This window comes from Sturnus vulgaris, chromosome 22 (assembly GCF_052056855.1).
Source record: "Sturnus vulgaris isolate bStuVul1 chromosome 22, bStuVul1.hap1, whole genome shotgun sequence".
NCBI lineage: Eukaryota > Metazoa > Chordata > Aves > Passeriformes > Sturnidae > Sturnus > Sturnus vulgaris.
In genome coordinates, this window is record NC_142264.1 from 2,744,680 (window position 1) to 2,761,713 (window position 17,034).

The following is a 17,034-nucleotide window of genomic DNA, read 5'->3' on the forward strand; positions in this document are numbered from 1 at the left end:
GTGGGGACAAGTCCCTGCAGCCCCAAGGCAGGTGTCACAGCAGGGGACAGGTGCCTCTGGGTACAGGAGTGGGTGCCCATCCCTGCAGCTCCTGTTTTGCTCTCCAGGACACAGGAGGGCAGAGGCACAGGCAGGGGAAAAAGACCACCCCGTCCCTCCATCACCGAACCCAGCCCCTGCAAGAGCTCAGGGCTCAGCTCCCCACATCCTCCTCCCTCAGCCCCCACACAAGACCAGGAAGCTCCTTGATTTAAATAACCAAAGGTGTAATTTCTGGTTTTTGGTTTTTTTTGTTTTTTTTTTTCCTGTAAAGCATCACATTCTCACATTACCTTCTCAGCCCAATTAAAAGTGAACAGCAGACAACTGCACATAGAGGCACTGCTCCCTCCTCCCAGGAGGAGTCAGACATGATTCCCCTCCCCAGGAGCCCTCCCGGGCTGACCCTCCATGGCAACCCTTTGTCTGCCACTCTCACAAAGTGCTGGTTTGGTTCCCATCCTCCCACCCCGACCCTTCCCCTCCCCTGAGTCTGTACTGTAAGGCCCCTCCAGTGAAGCCCCTGGCAGCACCAGCTCAGCCCTTCCATGGAGCTCCCTGCCTTTCCCAGCTGAGGCTTTAGCCCCAAAATGCCAGAAAAACACAACTCCACCAATGCAGGCTGCAGGAGCTGGGTGTGCTGGTTACCTGAGTAGCTCCAGGTGGCTCATCCCAAGGTCCCCTGTGCCATGAACAGGAGAGTTAAAGCTACAGGAACCATGGACCTGACCCAGCCACCAAGGGCATCAACGTTCCACAGCTCCCAGTCAGAGATCCAGGAGCTCTGTTGGTCCATCACCCCCAAAGCACAGGGGAACCCCTTTTATCTGACTGACAAAGAGGTTGATATCCCCCAAAGGGGGAGCTGAAACCTTCCAAGCCTTCCCAGCCCCGTTCCAGCTGCAGCTCACCCACCCTGTGGCTCTGCAGGGGTTTTACAGGCCTTGGAGAGCGGCAGCTCCGCCCCGCAGATCAGCAGAGACGCGGGACAGGCACCATCTTTCGGCCAGTGCTGACCATGACAAGTGACAAAACGAGCACGACAGAGCCCTTTGCCTCCGTGAGGGGCAATGCAGGCACCGGGATGTGGCCAGGCTGAGCCACCACCACGGCAGGCAGCTGGCAGCAGTTTCCCAAGGTGATGCTGTTGTGACACAAGGGCATCTCAAGGGGACAGGCCCGCGAATCCCGCTGGTGGGTGGCAGTGCTCTGGGCTGTCCAGGGAGGACACCACACTCCTAGTGCTGCCGAAAAGCCAAAATGTGGATTTTCACTCAGTTCTCAGCCCTGTTTGAGCATCAAGGTTGTGCTGATACAAACTGCTGCCGGGCCAGCACGAGCTGAGCCTGCAGGAACACAGGTGCAGGGACAGTCACACGAGGCAGAGCTCAGGCTCCAGGCAGGATTTTGCTGTCACCCCGTGCCAGATGAAAGAGCTGGGGGAACTCACCAATGTGGTCATCAAGCCCTTTGGTAGCACAAGTTTGATGCCTGAGAAATTCAGAAAAAGGAGACATTTCAAAGTGAGAAAATGAACGCATAAGAGAAATCCACTCAAAGGGGAACCTTAGTGCTGGCTTGACACCCTGTGTGCCAGTCTGTGGCTGCTCCCAAGAGTTAGAAATCACTGCAGAGGAGAAGTTCCTTCAGTATTTGGCAAGGACAGGTCCCTTCAGCCACCACCACACGGTGACACCACTGGAGAAACCTCTAGGATGAGTTCTTTGCCTCGCTTGGACGGCCTGACAGCCTGAAGAGGGTTTCCCTCATGGTGCTGAAGCATCTGTCAGTGAGGTCGGTGACATCGTCTGACGTCAGCCCTTTGGTCTCTATTGGAGGCAGAACCTCAACCTTGATTTTGCCTGAGGACAAGAGAGGAGCCTGTAAGAAACCCACACAACACAGGGTGTTCTCTGCCCTGTTCCCCACCCTGGACACCCCCAGCACAGCTCTCAACCCCTCCCAGGGCTTCAGGTATCCATCCCTGGAGCAGAGTTAGATCCCAGCTCCAACAGCTGTGCCACCCAGAATAATCCCCCTGTGCCCCAAACTGCCATCCCCCCCAGAGCCTGCCCAGAGCAGGAGGTGCTAACCAATTTTTAATGAAAACATCCCTCAATGTGTTTAATTACAGCCCTTCCTGAGTTAACCCAGCCCAGGCTGTGGTGCCAAGTGCTTTGAACTGCCTCCAAACATCTCCCAGCAGGGCTCCTCCTGTTCACTCCAGCTCTGCTTCCCTCCCACACCCCTGTGAGCCAGATCTCCACACGGGACAACAGCAACCTTGTCTCCAAGTGACTCTTTGTTACCTGATGTAAATAGCTTTGTCTTTGGGTTATAGAAGCTGGTGAAGGAGGAATACACCACAGGGATCACTGGAACCTTGGGGAAGGGAAGAAAAAGAGGATTCAGCAGCTCAGGGCAGGCCAGAGACAGCAGAGCTGACCTGGCCTGGCTGTCAGACACACACACAGAGGGTACACACAGCCCCACAAACAACACCCACTTCCAAAGGCTGGAACAATCAACAGCCAAATGGAATCAAAACCACTCCCCAAAAACTCAAGGGATACACAAGGAACCAGGGCCAAGTTCCATTCCAGCCTCAGCTCAGCACTGACTTTTAGAGCTCCTTGACCCAAGTGAGGCTTCAAACCTCAGGTATTTCTGTCCTGCAATCAAACACTGCAGGCTGCCTGTTGTGACAGGCCTTGCCTGTTGTGACAGGCACGTGTCTGGGGCAGGGTGGCTGCTCTGCTTTCAGTTTCTAAGAAAAGGAGCCACCAGTTGTTATCAGTTGCTCCTGGGGAAGCTTCAGACAGACACAGGGCCAGGAGGGCAGGCAGAGCTGTTGTTGCAGTGCTGGTAACACAGCCAGGATCCATAGTTGGTGACTCAGGGGGGTGTAGCAGAGGCGGGGACCAGCTCCATGTCATCCTTTCCTCCCAGCAGCTGCCAGGCTCTGCCTTGGCTGCATCACCCAGCCAGGAATGGGGATGGTACAACACAGGCTACACCCTGGGCTTGGCCAAATGAACACAGCGAGGGAGCTGGCATCTCTTCCTTTTCCCAAAATCCCTGCTGTAACACCTCTCCTGGGGAAACCAGTTTCCTCTGAGGTCTCGAGTCATCCCAGTCTCTGGCACACTGCCCCAGCACTGTGCCCAGGCAAGCACCCTGCTCCTGAGACAGCTCTGGCTGGCTGAAGCTGTTTGCCTGCTCCCCCACTAAGCACTAATGGATGCTGTTATTTTGGAGAGAAAAGACATACCAAGAACTGCCATATGGCTGCCAGGGAGGCAGCAGCTATTTTCACACAGAGCAAGCCCAGATGTTGCTCTAAAGCACAAGAATTAACAATCCTGAATCACCACTACACTATTGCAACCTAGGGGATTGAGAAAGAAATCAACAGCTTTGGGCTTCCCCAGGAAAGAACCCACTGGGCTAACTGCCAGGAGGGAGTTCTGGGCTGCAGCCATGCTCACAGGAACCCCTGGGCACAGGCACTACCCTGCCGTGCTGCCAGGAAAGCCTGGAAATAGGGATCAAGTGTGCCTGTCCCTCACACTCGTCCCTCAGAGGGGACCAGGACTGAGGCAGGCAGGAGAGAGGACAGGGCAATTCTCCACTGTCTGCAGCCACTCGTGCCCAGGGTCAGCTCATTCCCAGAGGGGATGGAAAAGGCTCTTGGCTGCTGCTGGGCAGCACTTCTGACACCAGTGGTTTACCTGAGTAGGTGTTACCTGGGAACACAGCTCATCTGAGAGCAAACAAACCACACACTGCATGACCAGTGTGCAGTGCCACTGCAAAAGCACTCAGGACTCCCATGCAGGGATAAAGCACCGTTACCTGTGCCTGGACAGCAATGTGAAATGCTCCTTTCTTGAATGGCAGCAAATCCCCAGTGCAGTTCCTCGTGCCCTCTGGGTATACCCACACCTTCACCTGCACATGGAGAGACAAGGCTCTGCTCCAGAAATGCACTTGCAGTTGTGGGAGCCACCAGCCAGCTCTGCCAAGCTGAGCCAGCAGCAGGAGTGCCACAACCCCTCCATGCCAGCCCACCCAGCTCCCCAGTGACACTCACATTCTCAGCCACCATAGTTTTGGCCACCTCTGACATCACCATCTTGGCACTGCTGGTGCTCTTCCTGTTGATGAAGATGACGCCTCCGAGGTACATGATGAGCCCCACGCTGCCCATGTACATCAGCTCTTTCTTGCCCACCTGGACACAGTTGTCGGGCAGGACCTCCATCAGCCCTAATGGGATGGCAGAGGGCAAGACCCAGCAGTCACCCCCCCTGCCTGCACTCAGGTAGGACAAGGACAGGGGCACCAGGGACAGGGACAGGCTGGTGCCTGGCTTCTGAGAACAGGAGGCTTGGCATACAGCAGAGTTAGTGGGGCAGGGTGGCTGCAGGTGACAGCAGGATCCCCCCTAGGGAGTCCAGCAGGGCCACTGGCATACCTGCTGGGCCAGCACCTCAAGGACAGCAGTACTTGGGGTGCTGCACAGGTGTGGCATTGCTCAGAGTGACATTGGCACTGGCATTGCTCACAGGCCCAGGAGACCCTTCCCACAACCAGCACTGATGGGGAAGCTGCACCAGGGGCTGCTTGTCCAATAGATTTCTCCCAATGGTGAGCAGGAGAAATGTTCTCTTCCCTCCCACCAGCTCCTCACCCATCATGTCGAGGACGCTCTGATGGTTGGACACGATGATAGCAGGGCCCTCCACCTTGAAGTTCTCCAGTCCCTTCACCTCAAACCTCAGGCCAAAGAAATACTTGAAGGTCCTGACAGCAGCTCTGATGATTCTGCAGAAGAGAAAAGCAGTCAGCAGCAGGGTAGGGAGGGCAAGGGCTGCTATACTCAGTGGGGATGGAAGGAGACAAGAAGAGCTCTAGGACAGAAAACTTCAAGTCTTATTTGTGCTGTGGTCCACCCAGGTGTCTGCCCTGCATGGTCCCACACGCTCCAGGATGTGTTCATTTGCCCTGTTCAGTGCCATGATTCTGGGCTGCCCTGGTGCTACCAGGCTCTTCCTCCTGCAAGCAGCAGGGCCCTACAAGTTCTTCAAACAATTCTCCCAGGGGCTGCCACTCCCCAGCACACCCAACACCCAAGGAGGGCTCTGCCAGGTCTGCTCCTTGCAGTGCTGGAAGATGCTGCTCAATGATACAAACAAACCTGGGGTGCCCAAGGAAGGAGAGGAATGGAGGTGAAAAACGCTTCCCTGCACAAGGCAAGGATGCAGGCAGAAAACAGGCTGCTCCCCACATGGCTTGGCAGAGGCTGGGTGCCCCCAAGCAAAGCCATGCTCAAGCTTTTGCCCGTCCTCAGTGGATCTACAGGTCTGACAGAGCTCCCAGCTTTTCCCAGCTGGGAGACTCCAGCAGCTCCACTCACCCATGCCAATACTGGAGCACATATCCATGCCCTTGTCAGCCCATGGGAGCAGGGCCCATCGATGCCACCCCCTGACCTGGGGACTCTCCAGCTAGGCCAAAGGACACAGGCAGAAGCTGGCAGAACACAGGGGCTATTTTTGGCAAGGGAACGGCTATTTACCAGGACAGGTGGCAGAGGAGCCTGCACGTGAACAACGCTCCCAGGAACAGCCACCAGCTTGGCTCTGCTTTCCCCTAGAGCTGATTCCAGAGCTGACCTGCCCTCCAGCAAGCACCTGGATGTCCTGCCTCAGGGCCACCTTCTCCCTGGCAGACAGGGGATGGAGCTTTCCTTCCTGCAGCAGGAGATCAAGGGAGAGTGTCACCTTTGTCCCTACCACAGGGTCCAGCTCGGGAACTCTGCAGCACCATCCCCCTGAGAAGCATCCCTGTCACTCAGGTGGGAGGTGAGCACCTGGGCAGCATCTCATCCTGGCTTGGCAGTAGCTCCTAGCATCTGCTCTCCAGAAGTCTCCACAAACTCTTGAGAGATAGGATTTTGCCCAGCTTGCTCATCCCCATAGCAAGGCTATGTGCTATCTCTGTGGCGTGTACCCTCATGCAGACCACCCGAGCTGGCTGTGACACTGGAGTTCAGGCCAGGCCAGTGCCCCGAGGTGACACTGCTATCAGTCCTCATTTCACCTTGCTGCAAAGGGCCACACCCAGGAAAAGGACACAGGGAGGTGCGTGGAATGCTGAGCTCCCGAGTTCCACATCCTGCTCCAAGGTTACAGCAGTGCAGTCCAGGTGAAGAGATGGGGTTACAGGTGAGAAGAGGCAAGGTGACACCAACCAGTGAGGTCATGGGGGATGCCAGGCCACCAGGGTGACCTAAATCACACTTCTCCTCCCTTCTGACTGCCAACCAAAAGAGAGGTCACCGCTCTGGAAGTCACAGTGCTCAATGGCTGCTGGGAGAGGCTGGTTACACATTACTCAAGAGCAACCATCCAGCTTCCTCCTGCCAGCCCAGAGCCAGACTTTCCTTGCACAAGATGTGGCGTGAGCCACTGAAAGAGGCAAAGGGGCAGAGATCAGAGCAGGGAAAGAAGAATGGGGTGACCAGCAGACCTGCTGGGCTGGCCACGTCACCCACAGGGTTAAAGGATGGATCTGAGTCCTCTCCGACCCCATAAGGGGCTTCTCTGCTGGAATCAACGACCCAGATGTGGTGCAGCTACAGCTGCACAGAGCTGTAAAACCAGTGCACTTATTGCCAGACACAAGGAGCACAAAAATGACAGAGAATGGGACTTTTCAGTGCATCCCTAACAGTCTGAGCATGAAAGCCAGCAGCCCCCAGATTCACGTGCTCTGCTCCACAGCCAGTCACAGAGGCTTGTTTAGGATACTCTGATTTTCAAGGACTACTGAAATCTGCTTACCAGATTGGAAGCTCTTGCAAGATGTTTTGCCACAGATAAACAGTTCTATCTCTATCAGACACCCTGGGTAACCTCTTCCAAGTCACACCAGCTTGACACTGGAGCCAGCAGCACAGCAAGAACGGGGTGTTCTGCGCCAGGCAACAACACTATTATCACTATCTGTCCACCAGCACATGCTCTGCTCCAGCCCCCTTTCCCAAGCTGGAATAAGCAGCCTGGGATGTTGGAGAAATAAGGAATTCACTGGATCACCTCAGCCACGGACCTCCCAGGGGCTGGGATGCATCACCAGGATCTTTAGCTAGTGCCACTACATGGAAACAACTGCCTTGTGTTACAGGAAAAGGGCGGTTCTGGCCAAAATTCAGCCCTGGGTTTCAACATAAGCAATGCAAGCTCTTGTTCCCAAATAATTCCTTGAAGTTTACAGAAAATTTAGAGGGTTTTTTGGGGAGGAAATAAAAAGATAGTGTCTCCATCACTGACATCATAAATTCTCCCAGCTGCAGAGCTGGCTGAGCGTTGGAAAGCTGCTCCCGCCGAGCGAGCCAAGGCAACCAAAGCTGGACAGAGAGCCAGGCAGGAGATGGCAGAGCAGACTGCCTGGGGCCATGGCACCAGCTGGGACGGGCAGGGCACAGCCAAGGCAGCACATCAGTGCCCTGTGCCTGCTCCTTCCACCCTGAGTCCTATGTGCGAAAGCCACACTGCAAAGCAAAGTCCAGCTCCACCTGCTGAGATGCTGCCAACCTTTGATCCTAGAGGATGTTAAGGCTCTCCTTTCCCTCGCATCCATATAACATGGTCATAAAGCCGCCCAGGGGAAAGCAAAGGCAGGAAATGAGCTGTCCCGTGCTGTCAGCAGAAGTGCCAGCTCTGCCCTTAGAATGTATCTTGGATGGAGAGGAGGTGCTGGATGACAGCAGCCCCTTGACCCTTGCCACAGGTGTCGTGCTAAGGGACACAGGGTGGGACAGCAGCTGCAGGAGAGCTGTGCCCTGGCAGCACAAGGCACACCGCCTGCTCCTGGGGCAGGAAACACCCCGAACACAACCAAACAATTGTTAGCATCAAAAGGGACCTTCTAGAGATCAGCTACATCAGGGTCACCCAGTGACACAGGTGTGTTTGGAATATCTCCAGACAGGTAGGCAGCCCGCTCCAGCACTCTGCCACTCTCACCAAACACCGCTCTCCTGCAGCTTTCCCAAAAAAACCCCACCACGGCCACCTTCCAGGCACTTCATCCCCAAACGTGTCTTGCCGAGGGCTCTGCCATGGGCCAGAACAGCCCCGCTAAGCCCGAGCCCCCCGGGGCTGCGCTGCCACCGATGTGACAGAGATCACCACCACCCCAGGAGCTCCGGGCAGTGGCGGGGAGGTGACAGCGCTGTCCCCAGCCCCGTTCCCCCCGGTGCCCGCTCACCTCATGTTCTTGACCGTGCGGCCGCCGTTGGCTAGCAGGCAGGCGACGGCCGCCAGCGCCGAGGTCACCAGGCACAGCAGGCAGTAGAAACCGATGCGCAGCGCGAAGTTGACGGTGGGGCTGAGCTCCATGAGGACGTGGAGCAGCAGCAGCACGGCCGTGCCCCATAGCAGCCACCCCAGCTCCATGACAGCGCCACCCGGAGCAGCCACCACTGCCGCCTCCTCCCCGGGCAGCCCGCGCTGAGCCCGCCTTATGTGGGCGGCCCGGCCCGCCCCGCCGCTCCCTCAGCCGCTCCCTCCGCGGGGCGGGCCGGGCGCCCCGGGAATGTTCCCCGTGGAGCGGGCATTCCTCGGGCGGCTTGCTGGGCGGGACTCGGGGCATGGCCAGGGGAGGGAGGCGTGGAAGGCTGTGGGGGTTTGGTTCCCTCATGGAGCTCTGTGGGGGTTTGGTCCTTTCACGGACCCCTACGGGGGTTTGGTCCCCTCATGGAGGACTCATCGACCCTCATGGAGGCATGAGGAGTTTTGGGACCCCCATGAAACCCTGGGAGCGTTTTGTCCCCTCATGAAGCCCCGTGGGGGGTTTCGTCCCCTCATGGAGACCTGTGGACATTTTGTCCTCTCACGGAGCCCTGTTAGGGGTGTTTGGTCCCCTCGTGAAGCCCTGTGGATATTTTAACCCCTCATGAAGCCCTGTGGGAGATTTGGGGCCCTCATGGTGCCATTTGGGGCTTTGGGATCCTCATGAAGCCCTCTGGGCATTTTGTCCCTTCATGAAATCCCATAAAGGGGTTTTGTCCCCTCATGGAGCCCTGTGGATGTTTTGTCCCCTCACGGAGCCCCGTGGACATTTAGGACCCTCACAGAGCCCTGTGGTTGATTTGGGACCCTCATGGACCCCTCTGGGCCTTTGGGACCCTCATGGTGCCATGCAGGAGAGTTTCACTGCCTGTGTGATGCTACGGAAAGGCTTTGGGGTTCTCCATGCTGTGAGAGAGTTTGTCCCTCAGGGCACTGTGTGAGGTTTTGGGGACCATCATGGACCCTTGCCCACTTTCTCCACTGGTGCTTGATGCTGGTTTTCCAGCAGCACAAACGTGCTGAGTGGGATGGAGCTTTCCCTGCTGGCGCTGGGTTAGGATAGGATCAGGCCCTGAAGCTCTGCGAGTACAAAGCTGATATGGGAGATGAAAGTGTCTGCTGGAACCGACACAAACCATTAATTGACCTCAGCTGGTTTTGCAACACTTTTTATAGCGAAACCCGAGTCCTGCGAGTCTCTGTGGAGACTCCACTGGGGTAAGATGTGACCCCATGGTTCTGAGCATCCCCTTGGCATCCACAGCTTTGCAGCTCCTGGAAAAATCAAGGAAAAGTGTTAGCCCTGTTAAAATAACTGTTGTTCCCTCAGCTGTCCTTGGATTCACTAACAGAGGTTGCGTTCTGTTCCCAAACTCAGCAGCTTTAGGGCTGCGAGCAGGACACAAACTCCTTCTCTACAGAGAGCTCCTGGCTGGCTCCCTATGGCTGCCAGGCAATGACATCTCAGAGCTGGTCTCATGATTCCAGCTAATGCCACAAAGAACCCTTATTGTATCAGCATCTCCACACAGCATTAGATTAATCCCTGCTGCCTATGTTGTGTGGGCTGTTCAGGGAGCCCTGCTCCAGCACCGTGCCAGCCAACATATGCCTGGGAAGTCACTGAGACCTTTGCATCTGAGCAGACGCTGGGCCCGGAGCGATTCTGTGTTATCCTCGTGACTTTTTGCTTTTGTTGACACGAGAAGAAAGTCCCTGGTGATCTGTCACCGGGCCATGGTGCAGCCCGTTCTGCAGAGCTCATAAACTCTGGCTGACGTTGGGAATCTGAAATGTAAATTCCGGCAGGGCCGCGGTGCCGGCGGCAAGCGGAGTGAACAGATCCAGTGTGGCAGGGTTGGTGCAGCGCTCCACGTGTGGGCTCCTAGAGGAGCTTGGCTGCCATCCCCCTCTCCCCACGTTCTCCAGCGCGTTATCTGGAGTAATGCAAATGAAACATTTGATATTAGTCTGCAGCTCAAGGAAGGGGAGCGCTTTCTGATGCCAGATTAGAAGCCAGACATGGGCCTGCCTGTGAGCAAGCAGAGCTGTCACACTGAGTTATTTCATAAGGCAGGCAGCGGTGCTGCCAGATGACGACAGCCTGTGCGTTAACATTTTCATAACAAATTGCCTGGTGGAAGAGGCCCGAGAGCCTCTGCCTGCTGTGCAACACGAGGATCACCTCATCACCCTGAGACGTGGCCATTTTGGGGCAGAGGCAAGGGCGACCCTATCCCTGTCCTCCCAAGCTGCAGCAGCCAGGATGAAGCCGTTCCAAATTCTCAAAAAACCCTGCTTTGCTAGATTGTGCTGTGTGTTTTGCATATTTAGGCTACTGATTGGATTATTTAAACATAGTAGAAGGATCCCTGCAGGAGAAAGAGCCCATCAAGTGCCAAGCAGAAGGGTCTAATCTGCATCACTGCTAGTGGGATTTCTGTGCCTGGGTCCATGAAGAGCCATGAAGCCCAAAGCATTACCCTTATCTTACAATAATCAGGCTGTGTTATTTTATCTTTCATTTGCCTAAATTTATTGCTTCCCTTGGCAACAACATGTGACCTCCCTGTGGATGACTAGCTTCTGACTGGAAAAGAAACAGCCAGGGAGAGCATCTCCCACATATGGAGAAGGGAAGAGAGGGAAAGCCCTCGGAGGGGTAGGAAGGAAGGAGCGATGTGTCCATCTCTTCCTGGCTGAGCAGGTTGTAGAGCAGCAGGAGGCTCGAGGCTGGGTGGGTGGGTGGGTGCTCAGCAGGACCCTCTGGAGATGCCAGCTGTACCAAAGGAAGGTTGGATTTATGGAGAATCTCTCACCCTGCCTCTGCCCTTGGCTTCCCACAGCAACTCTGGCAGCTCTACCCATCAGCCTGCTTCCCTTTGCCTCCTGCCAAGGGCTGTGTGTTGAAAGCAGCAGCTGGGTTTGGTGGCATTAAAGTGGGGGGGAGGAGGAAACAACCAGCCAAACATCCTTGTTTGTGGCCTTTTCGTGGCATGCATGTGTGAGGCTGGGAGCCCTCACAGGAATGGCAGACAGCACGAAGCTGTGGGCTGTGCGGAATCCTCAACACCAACCCTTCGTGCTGGGTGCTGCACAGCAGCCTCCATTGTCAGGGGCTTGGGGACAGTGAGGTGATCCAGGCATCTGTATAACTCCTTCCAGACCTCTGTCAGTCCGTCCATCCATCCATCCATCCATCCATCCATCCATCCATCCACCTCCTCACCTGCCTGAATTAGCAGCTGATTTTGGGAGATGTGTCAGAGCCTGGTGTCACTGCGTGTCACCTCTGCATAGCTCAGGGTACACAGGACATCCCAGCATCACAGCACTGACGTGTTTACCCTATGTAACACTCTCACATGGGCAGGGCTGCAGGCTGGGCACCTGGACTTTGTTTGCATCCATAAGCAAGGCTTCCCCAAGGGCTGACATCACTGGCTGGCATCAATTTTCCTGCAAGTGTTGCCCTGGAAAAGACAGTGAAGAGGTTTACCCTGGTCAGGAACACCACAGTCTGCTTGGTGAGGATGGTGCTAAGAGAAGTTTGTGCAAAGGATGTGGGTGAATCTCATTTCCCTGTCGCCTAAAAGGGCATATGGGAGGTGAAATTTTCCTGCTGCTCCTTTTGTGGGCAGCAGGGAAAACTCATGGTGAGCCCACAGTGGCAGGGGCAGAGATTCAGGCTGACCCTCAGCCTCCACGCTGGCTCCTGCTGCTCCATGGCCACGCTCCCTGTGGTTGCTGGGCTCCTCGGTAATCACACGTCAGCGCTCTGGTGACAACAGAGTAAACACTCGGGGAGGAACCGGCTGGTGACTCAGCGTGGTTTCAATGTGAGCTCTGCAGTTCCCCGCTCGACACAGAGCCTTGCACAAGAACCAGAAGCATGAGATTGCTAAAGTGCCCGAGCTTCTGCAGGCACAGCCTCCACTGGCCACTGGAAAGGCAAAGAGCCCAAGGGACTTTGACTCTGGGAACACTCAATTAAGATAGAAATGTGTTTTTAAAGGCTATTAAATAATCTGAGCCTTCCTTCCTGTAACCTTTACTCACCTACAAGTAACTCTATTGAAAAAGTAAGACATCATCTTCTGGGACATTCATGCCAGCCAGGTGTGGGTTTAAACCCATGCAGGACACAAGGAAAGATGCTGATCCACAGAGGAATGCCACAGCAGCACCTCACAGAGTGCCAGGGCTGTCAGTGAGGCTGAAGATTGGTGTTTGCAGAGCCAGTGAGCATCAGGCAAGGATTGCAGCTGGGTTAACACACCACCAAGCCCCTCAGCACTGGCTTTTATTTTTTTGCTCCTTTAGACTTTGCCAAAAACAGGAGGCAGCATAAGCACGAGATTTCCAGATCTTACTGTTGCATTTACATTTGTAACCACAGGCTGGAAATCCCCCTATGCCTCACGGCCTCTGCACTATGCTCGGAAATGAGAGTGTGCCCAGTACAGGACATCTTGTCTGGCTGCAGCTCTCGAGCTCTTTCAGGCACAGGGATATAAAATTGGAATCACTTTTTTTTTTTTTTTCCAAGTTGCAATACGATTAAGCTTTCTCCCAAATGTCATGTATAAATAAAGGAAATCAAATTGTTTCTGATGGATTTTGTGCTGGTGGAAGGGTCTGGGTGATTGACCTGGAGACTGATGCACTGAGCAGGGAAAGCAGAGCTGTGAACCAAAGGCTTCTCTTGGTGGACAGCCTGGGACTGGAGAGGGGTTTGTTGCATGTCCCTTGTCAGAGCTTCTCAGCTCAGAGAGCTCATGATCATAATGTGTCCCACCTTGTCTGGATTCAGCCGGTGGTGCTGAGCTCTGGGTGTGTCTCCAGGGTTGGACTGCCATGTGTTTATGGGCTGTGCGTGCCCCACCTGTGCAACCTGAGCCGGAAATCTCATCCTCTCCTCTCCTGCAGCCCTTGATCCCTGAGCTGTGGATGTGTGGCTGTAATTACAGGAACTGGGCAGATCCTGTTTCCCTGGGGATCTGCAGTCCTGGCCGCTGCAAAGTGGGACACTGGGGCTCTGGGAGTCGAGGCAAGGTGTGCCCAGAAAGGAACACTGATCACTGGAATCTTCATCTCTGTCTCCTGAAGGACGTTTCTCTTACTCTGAAGCATCTCATAGCACCTGCTGGGTGCAGGCTGAGCCATGCTCTCTCCCCAGGCTGAGTGTGGCATTCCCAGGTTGCCAGACTTGCCAGCACCTGTGCCACAGGGTGTGCCAGCTCTGTGGCACACAGCAGGACCAAAGGGCCTTTGGTCTATGTCCAGGTGTACAATTAAACATCATTTCTGTATCACAGGGCTGCTCCTGCAGCTGAGCTCAGCCAAGGCAGCTGCAGCACCTCCCCAGCCCCAGATCACCCCGAGGCTGCTGGTTGCTCTGCTGGTGCTGCCAGAACTTGGTGCTGCCAGAACCACCACCTTTGAAGATTATCCCATCCTCCTGCTCCTGAGCAAGTCTCCTTCCCCCTTCTCTGCCTCTCCACTGGAAAATGGGCTCCAGCACCTGCACAGACACTTGCTGGGGCTGAGCACAGGAGTTTCTTGAGAAGAAGAAGGCGTGTTGCCACCACAGAGCAGTGGAAATGTACTGACACCGTTGGGCAGGGCGGGAGGGAGCGGAGCAGCCCGGGGTGCTTTCAGCACAAAGACCGTTTTTCTTGTGAACAACTCCAGTCTTGCCACAGGAATGAATTTGGGCTGGGGCTGAGCTCACACAGGGCTGGATCCCAGAAAGGCTGCTGGGATTGGCTGCATCACAGCCAGGCAGCAGCTTTGTTTAGTAGAAGCACAACTTGAAACCAGCACCCAGTTCTTTGGGTGTGTGAAATCAGTACCCATCTCTTCTTGGGGTGCCTGTGTGGGAACAGAGGGTCTGGGTAATTGCTGGGTGGAATGTTGGGGTACCTGGAATTGGATGCCACAAACTCCCCAGGTGCTGCCCTCTCCTTGCACAGCCCTGCTGGCGCTGCCAATGTGTTGCAACTGGCTCAGGATCTCCTCCAAGTGCCAGAGTCCAGCACAAGGTGAATTCTTTTCCTGGCAGACCTCCCTGGAAATAAACCACGTGCACCTCAGCGGGCTAAAATCCACATGGGGAATATGTCTGCATGAAACAAACAGTTGCTCTCTCTCTGTTTCCTCTGTTATTGATTAATGCCTTTTAATGACTCTGACCTCAAAAATCTTGTAGTTGCCACCTTCACAGAAGATCAATGGAGCAGCATTAGCAGGAGATAGAGTCAAACTGTCCTGGGCGAGCTCTCTGCCGAGGCCAATCTGGGAGCAGCACAATCAATAGTTCAGCATGACCTCTCCCTCTTGCTTGCTTTTTTTCTCCTTGAGCTGGTTGGGCAATAAAGTCTGCTCTGAGCTTTCACCAGGACTAGATTATAACTACCCAAATTGATCTGATATGTAAAGGATAAAAGGTCCTCTTAAGCCAGCTGTCTGCACTGGCAAAACTCAAGTGGCTGAGCAGACAGGGTCAGACCCTCATTAATTCTTGGATGCTTGGGACCCTGCTCATGCCATGCGTGAAGGCTGGACCACAGTGCTGGAGGGAGTCAATTAGTCATGACAAATCCAATCTGACTTCTTCCCAGAGCTTTCCCAGTCAGCTGCCTGTGCTGCTGGTGCCTTTTCATGAGTGCATCATCATTGAAGCCACCATGCCCCGTCCCTCCTGCTCTTTTTGTGATATCTCCTTTTTTCTGTTATGTCTCTTTCTCCAGGGAGAAATTGTGCTGAGGATGGAGAGCCCTTTATAGGTTCACATGCTGCAGTGAGCAGATGTGCCCCAGGTGAAGTGTGAGGTCCCAGAGCAGAGGAGGTGAGGGGGTTTCTCCTTTGTTCAGACAGCCACTGCCTTCATGAAAACCTTCTGAACATCAATCCTTCAAACTGCAGCCTGTCTCCTCGCTGAAGCTGAAAAACAGGGAGCACTTGGAAGATCAATGTTGACTTAAAAACTGTGTCCAAAGCTGCTTGCCCCACCTGTGCATCTCTGTCTCCTCTGAGGCCAGCTGAGCCCTGTGCCTGCTCCAAGGAATGTCTCCCTGGCCAAGCCTGACTTTGGGAGCCAAATGCCATGGGTGAAGGCTGTGTCCTGGCTCTCGTGTGGAGGGGCTGGGGTCTGCCAGGGGCTGTCCATGGGCACTGGTGAGGGAGGAATCCCCTGGGCTGTATCTCCCAGAGCAAGCCCTGGTGATGAATAACTCCATAATCTAAGCCAGTGCAGGCATCTGCTTGCTCAGCCCCCTTCTCCAATCTCCTTTGCAAACTCCCTTTCCTCCTTGGCTGGGAAGTGCCCACGGTTGGCACATGATGGAAATCCCAATGAGAGAAGCTCCCCTTCCAGAGCCAGCACCGCAGGGCTTCCAGCCACAGCCACCACCCTTTGCCTTTAACCCCAGCACTGCCTGCAGAGCCTTTGAGCTTCCCTCTCTTCCACCTCATAGTTCAGAGACATCCCTGGGGGGTCCCAGCCCAGGGGACTGGTGGTGAATGAGACCCCCAAACAGTTCCCAGCAAGCCAGGAGCTCTGTGGGAGCTGCAGTCCTGACCCAAAGCATCCAACGAGCCCCAGCACCCCCATTCAACCCCCTCGGAACTTCGTAGTGCTTAATTACAAGTAGCAGGGATTCGGAGAGGAAGCAGAGGGGGCGAGCACAGGACAGATTGGAGGGAAGATTGTGCTGGGGGTGGCAGGGCTGTCAAGCCAGAAACACAAGAGCTGATTAGCATTTCTAATTATAACCGATGCGCTCAGCCCGGCAGGGCCCGGCAGGCAGCAGAGGCAGCTGACGGGCTGTGCGGAGCCAGCTGTGGATGCCACGCAGGAAGCGCGGGCGATCAGCCTCAAATCCTTCAAAGATGCACAGAAAAGAGCATTAAAGCCTGGATCCATCATCTCCGGAGCTGCGGCGCTGCCTGGGAATGCCGGGTGCCATCGCAGCCCACCCGGGGCAGAAATTCCTCGAATTTGTGGCCATGAGGCTGATCCTGATGGCAGAGGAAAGGGGGGTGAGATGTGCCCCTATTTTGGTTGGGGGTCCTGCACTCCGCTGCCGAGCAGCACTCTGGGCACTGCGGGTGATGGCATTGTGCTGTCCCCATCCGTCACCCAACTCTGACATCCCACCCAGATGAAGATGGGCAGCACTGGGTGCTCTGGATGGAACGAGGGGATGGGTGGCTGGAGGTCTCTGCTCACGAATCACTGCTGCTAGCTCTGGCTGCAGATCATTTACTCATTATTATTTAGTCAGGTAAATATTACGGGCCAGCAAATGACCGCTCCAGGGCTGTGGCTGCCCTGCGATCTCCCATGTCCCGAGGGCACGGTGCTCTTGGGGACGTGCCCGCAGAGCCACCGCCTGGCAGGGAAGTGATCAAGAGGCCAGCGTGCGGCACACTGCGGGCTTAGCTGGGATTAACAGGGCTTTGACCAGGAGAAACTGAAGCGACTTAATCAAGGCAGCGAGTAAAAGAATTCCCAGGGAGGAGATGAGCATTGACTGATCCCGGCATCTTCTGGATGCTGACAGCCCCTGTGGGAGCATTTTCCTCACCTTCGAGCTACACAGCTCTGGGTGCCTGCCTGATGCTGGAGCCC

The 17,034-nt window shown here is 55.1% G+C and overlaps 1 protein-coding gene across 1 annotated transcript; it reads right to left on the reverse strand.

The window, feature by feature from the left end:
* Positions 1-277: 277 nt before the first annotated feature.
* AGPAT2 (1-acylglycerol-3-phosphate O-acyltransferase 2) lies at positions 278-8,633 on the reverse strand. Its single transcript, XM_014880075.2, has 6 exons — positions 8,317-8,633; positions 4,733-4,866; positions 4,133-4,308; positions 3,895-3,990; positions 2,349-2,421; positions 278-1,901 (listed from the first exon to the last, which is right to left on the reverse strand). The coding sequence occupies exons 1-6, from the start codon at positions 8,502-8,504 to the stop codon at positions 1,750-1,752; spliced, it is 819 nt and encodes a 272-aa protein (XP_014735561.1). The 5' UTR covers positions 8,505-8,633; the 3' UTR covers positions 278-1,749.
* Between the last annotated feature and the right edge of the window lie 8,401 nt (positions 8,634-17,034).

Excerpts from the sequence above, each read along its gene's own strand:
- AGPAT2 (XM_014880075.2), bottom strand. The coding sequence starts at position 8,504 with ATGGAGCTGGGGTGGCTGCTATGGGGCACGGCCGTGCTGCTGCTGCTC. Across the intron at positions 2,422-3,894 it reads ACATTGCTGTCCAGGCACAG|GTTCCAGTGATCCCTGTGGT; the intron begins GTAACGGTGCTT and ends CCCTTCCCCAAG. Across the intron at positions 1,902-2,348 it reads GACAAAGCTATTTACATCAG|GCAAAATCAAGGTTGAGGTT; the intron begins GTAACAAAGAGT and ends TCTTGTCCTCAG.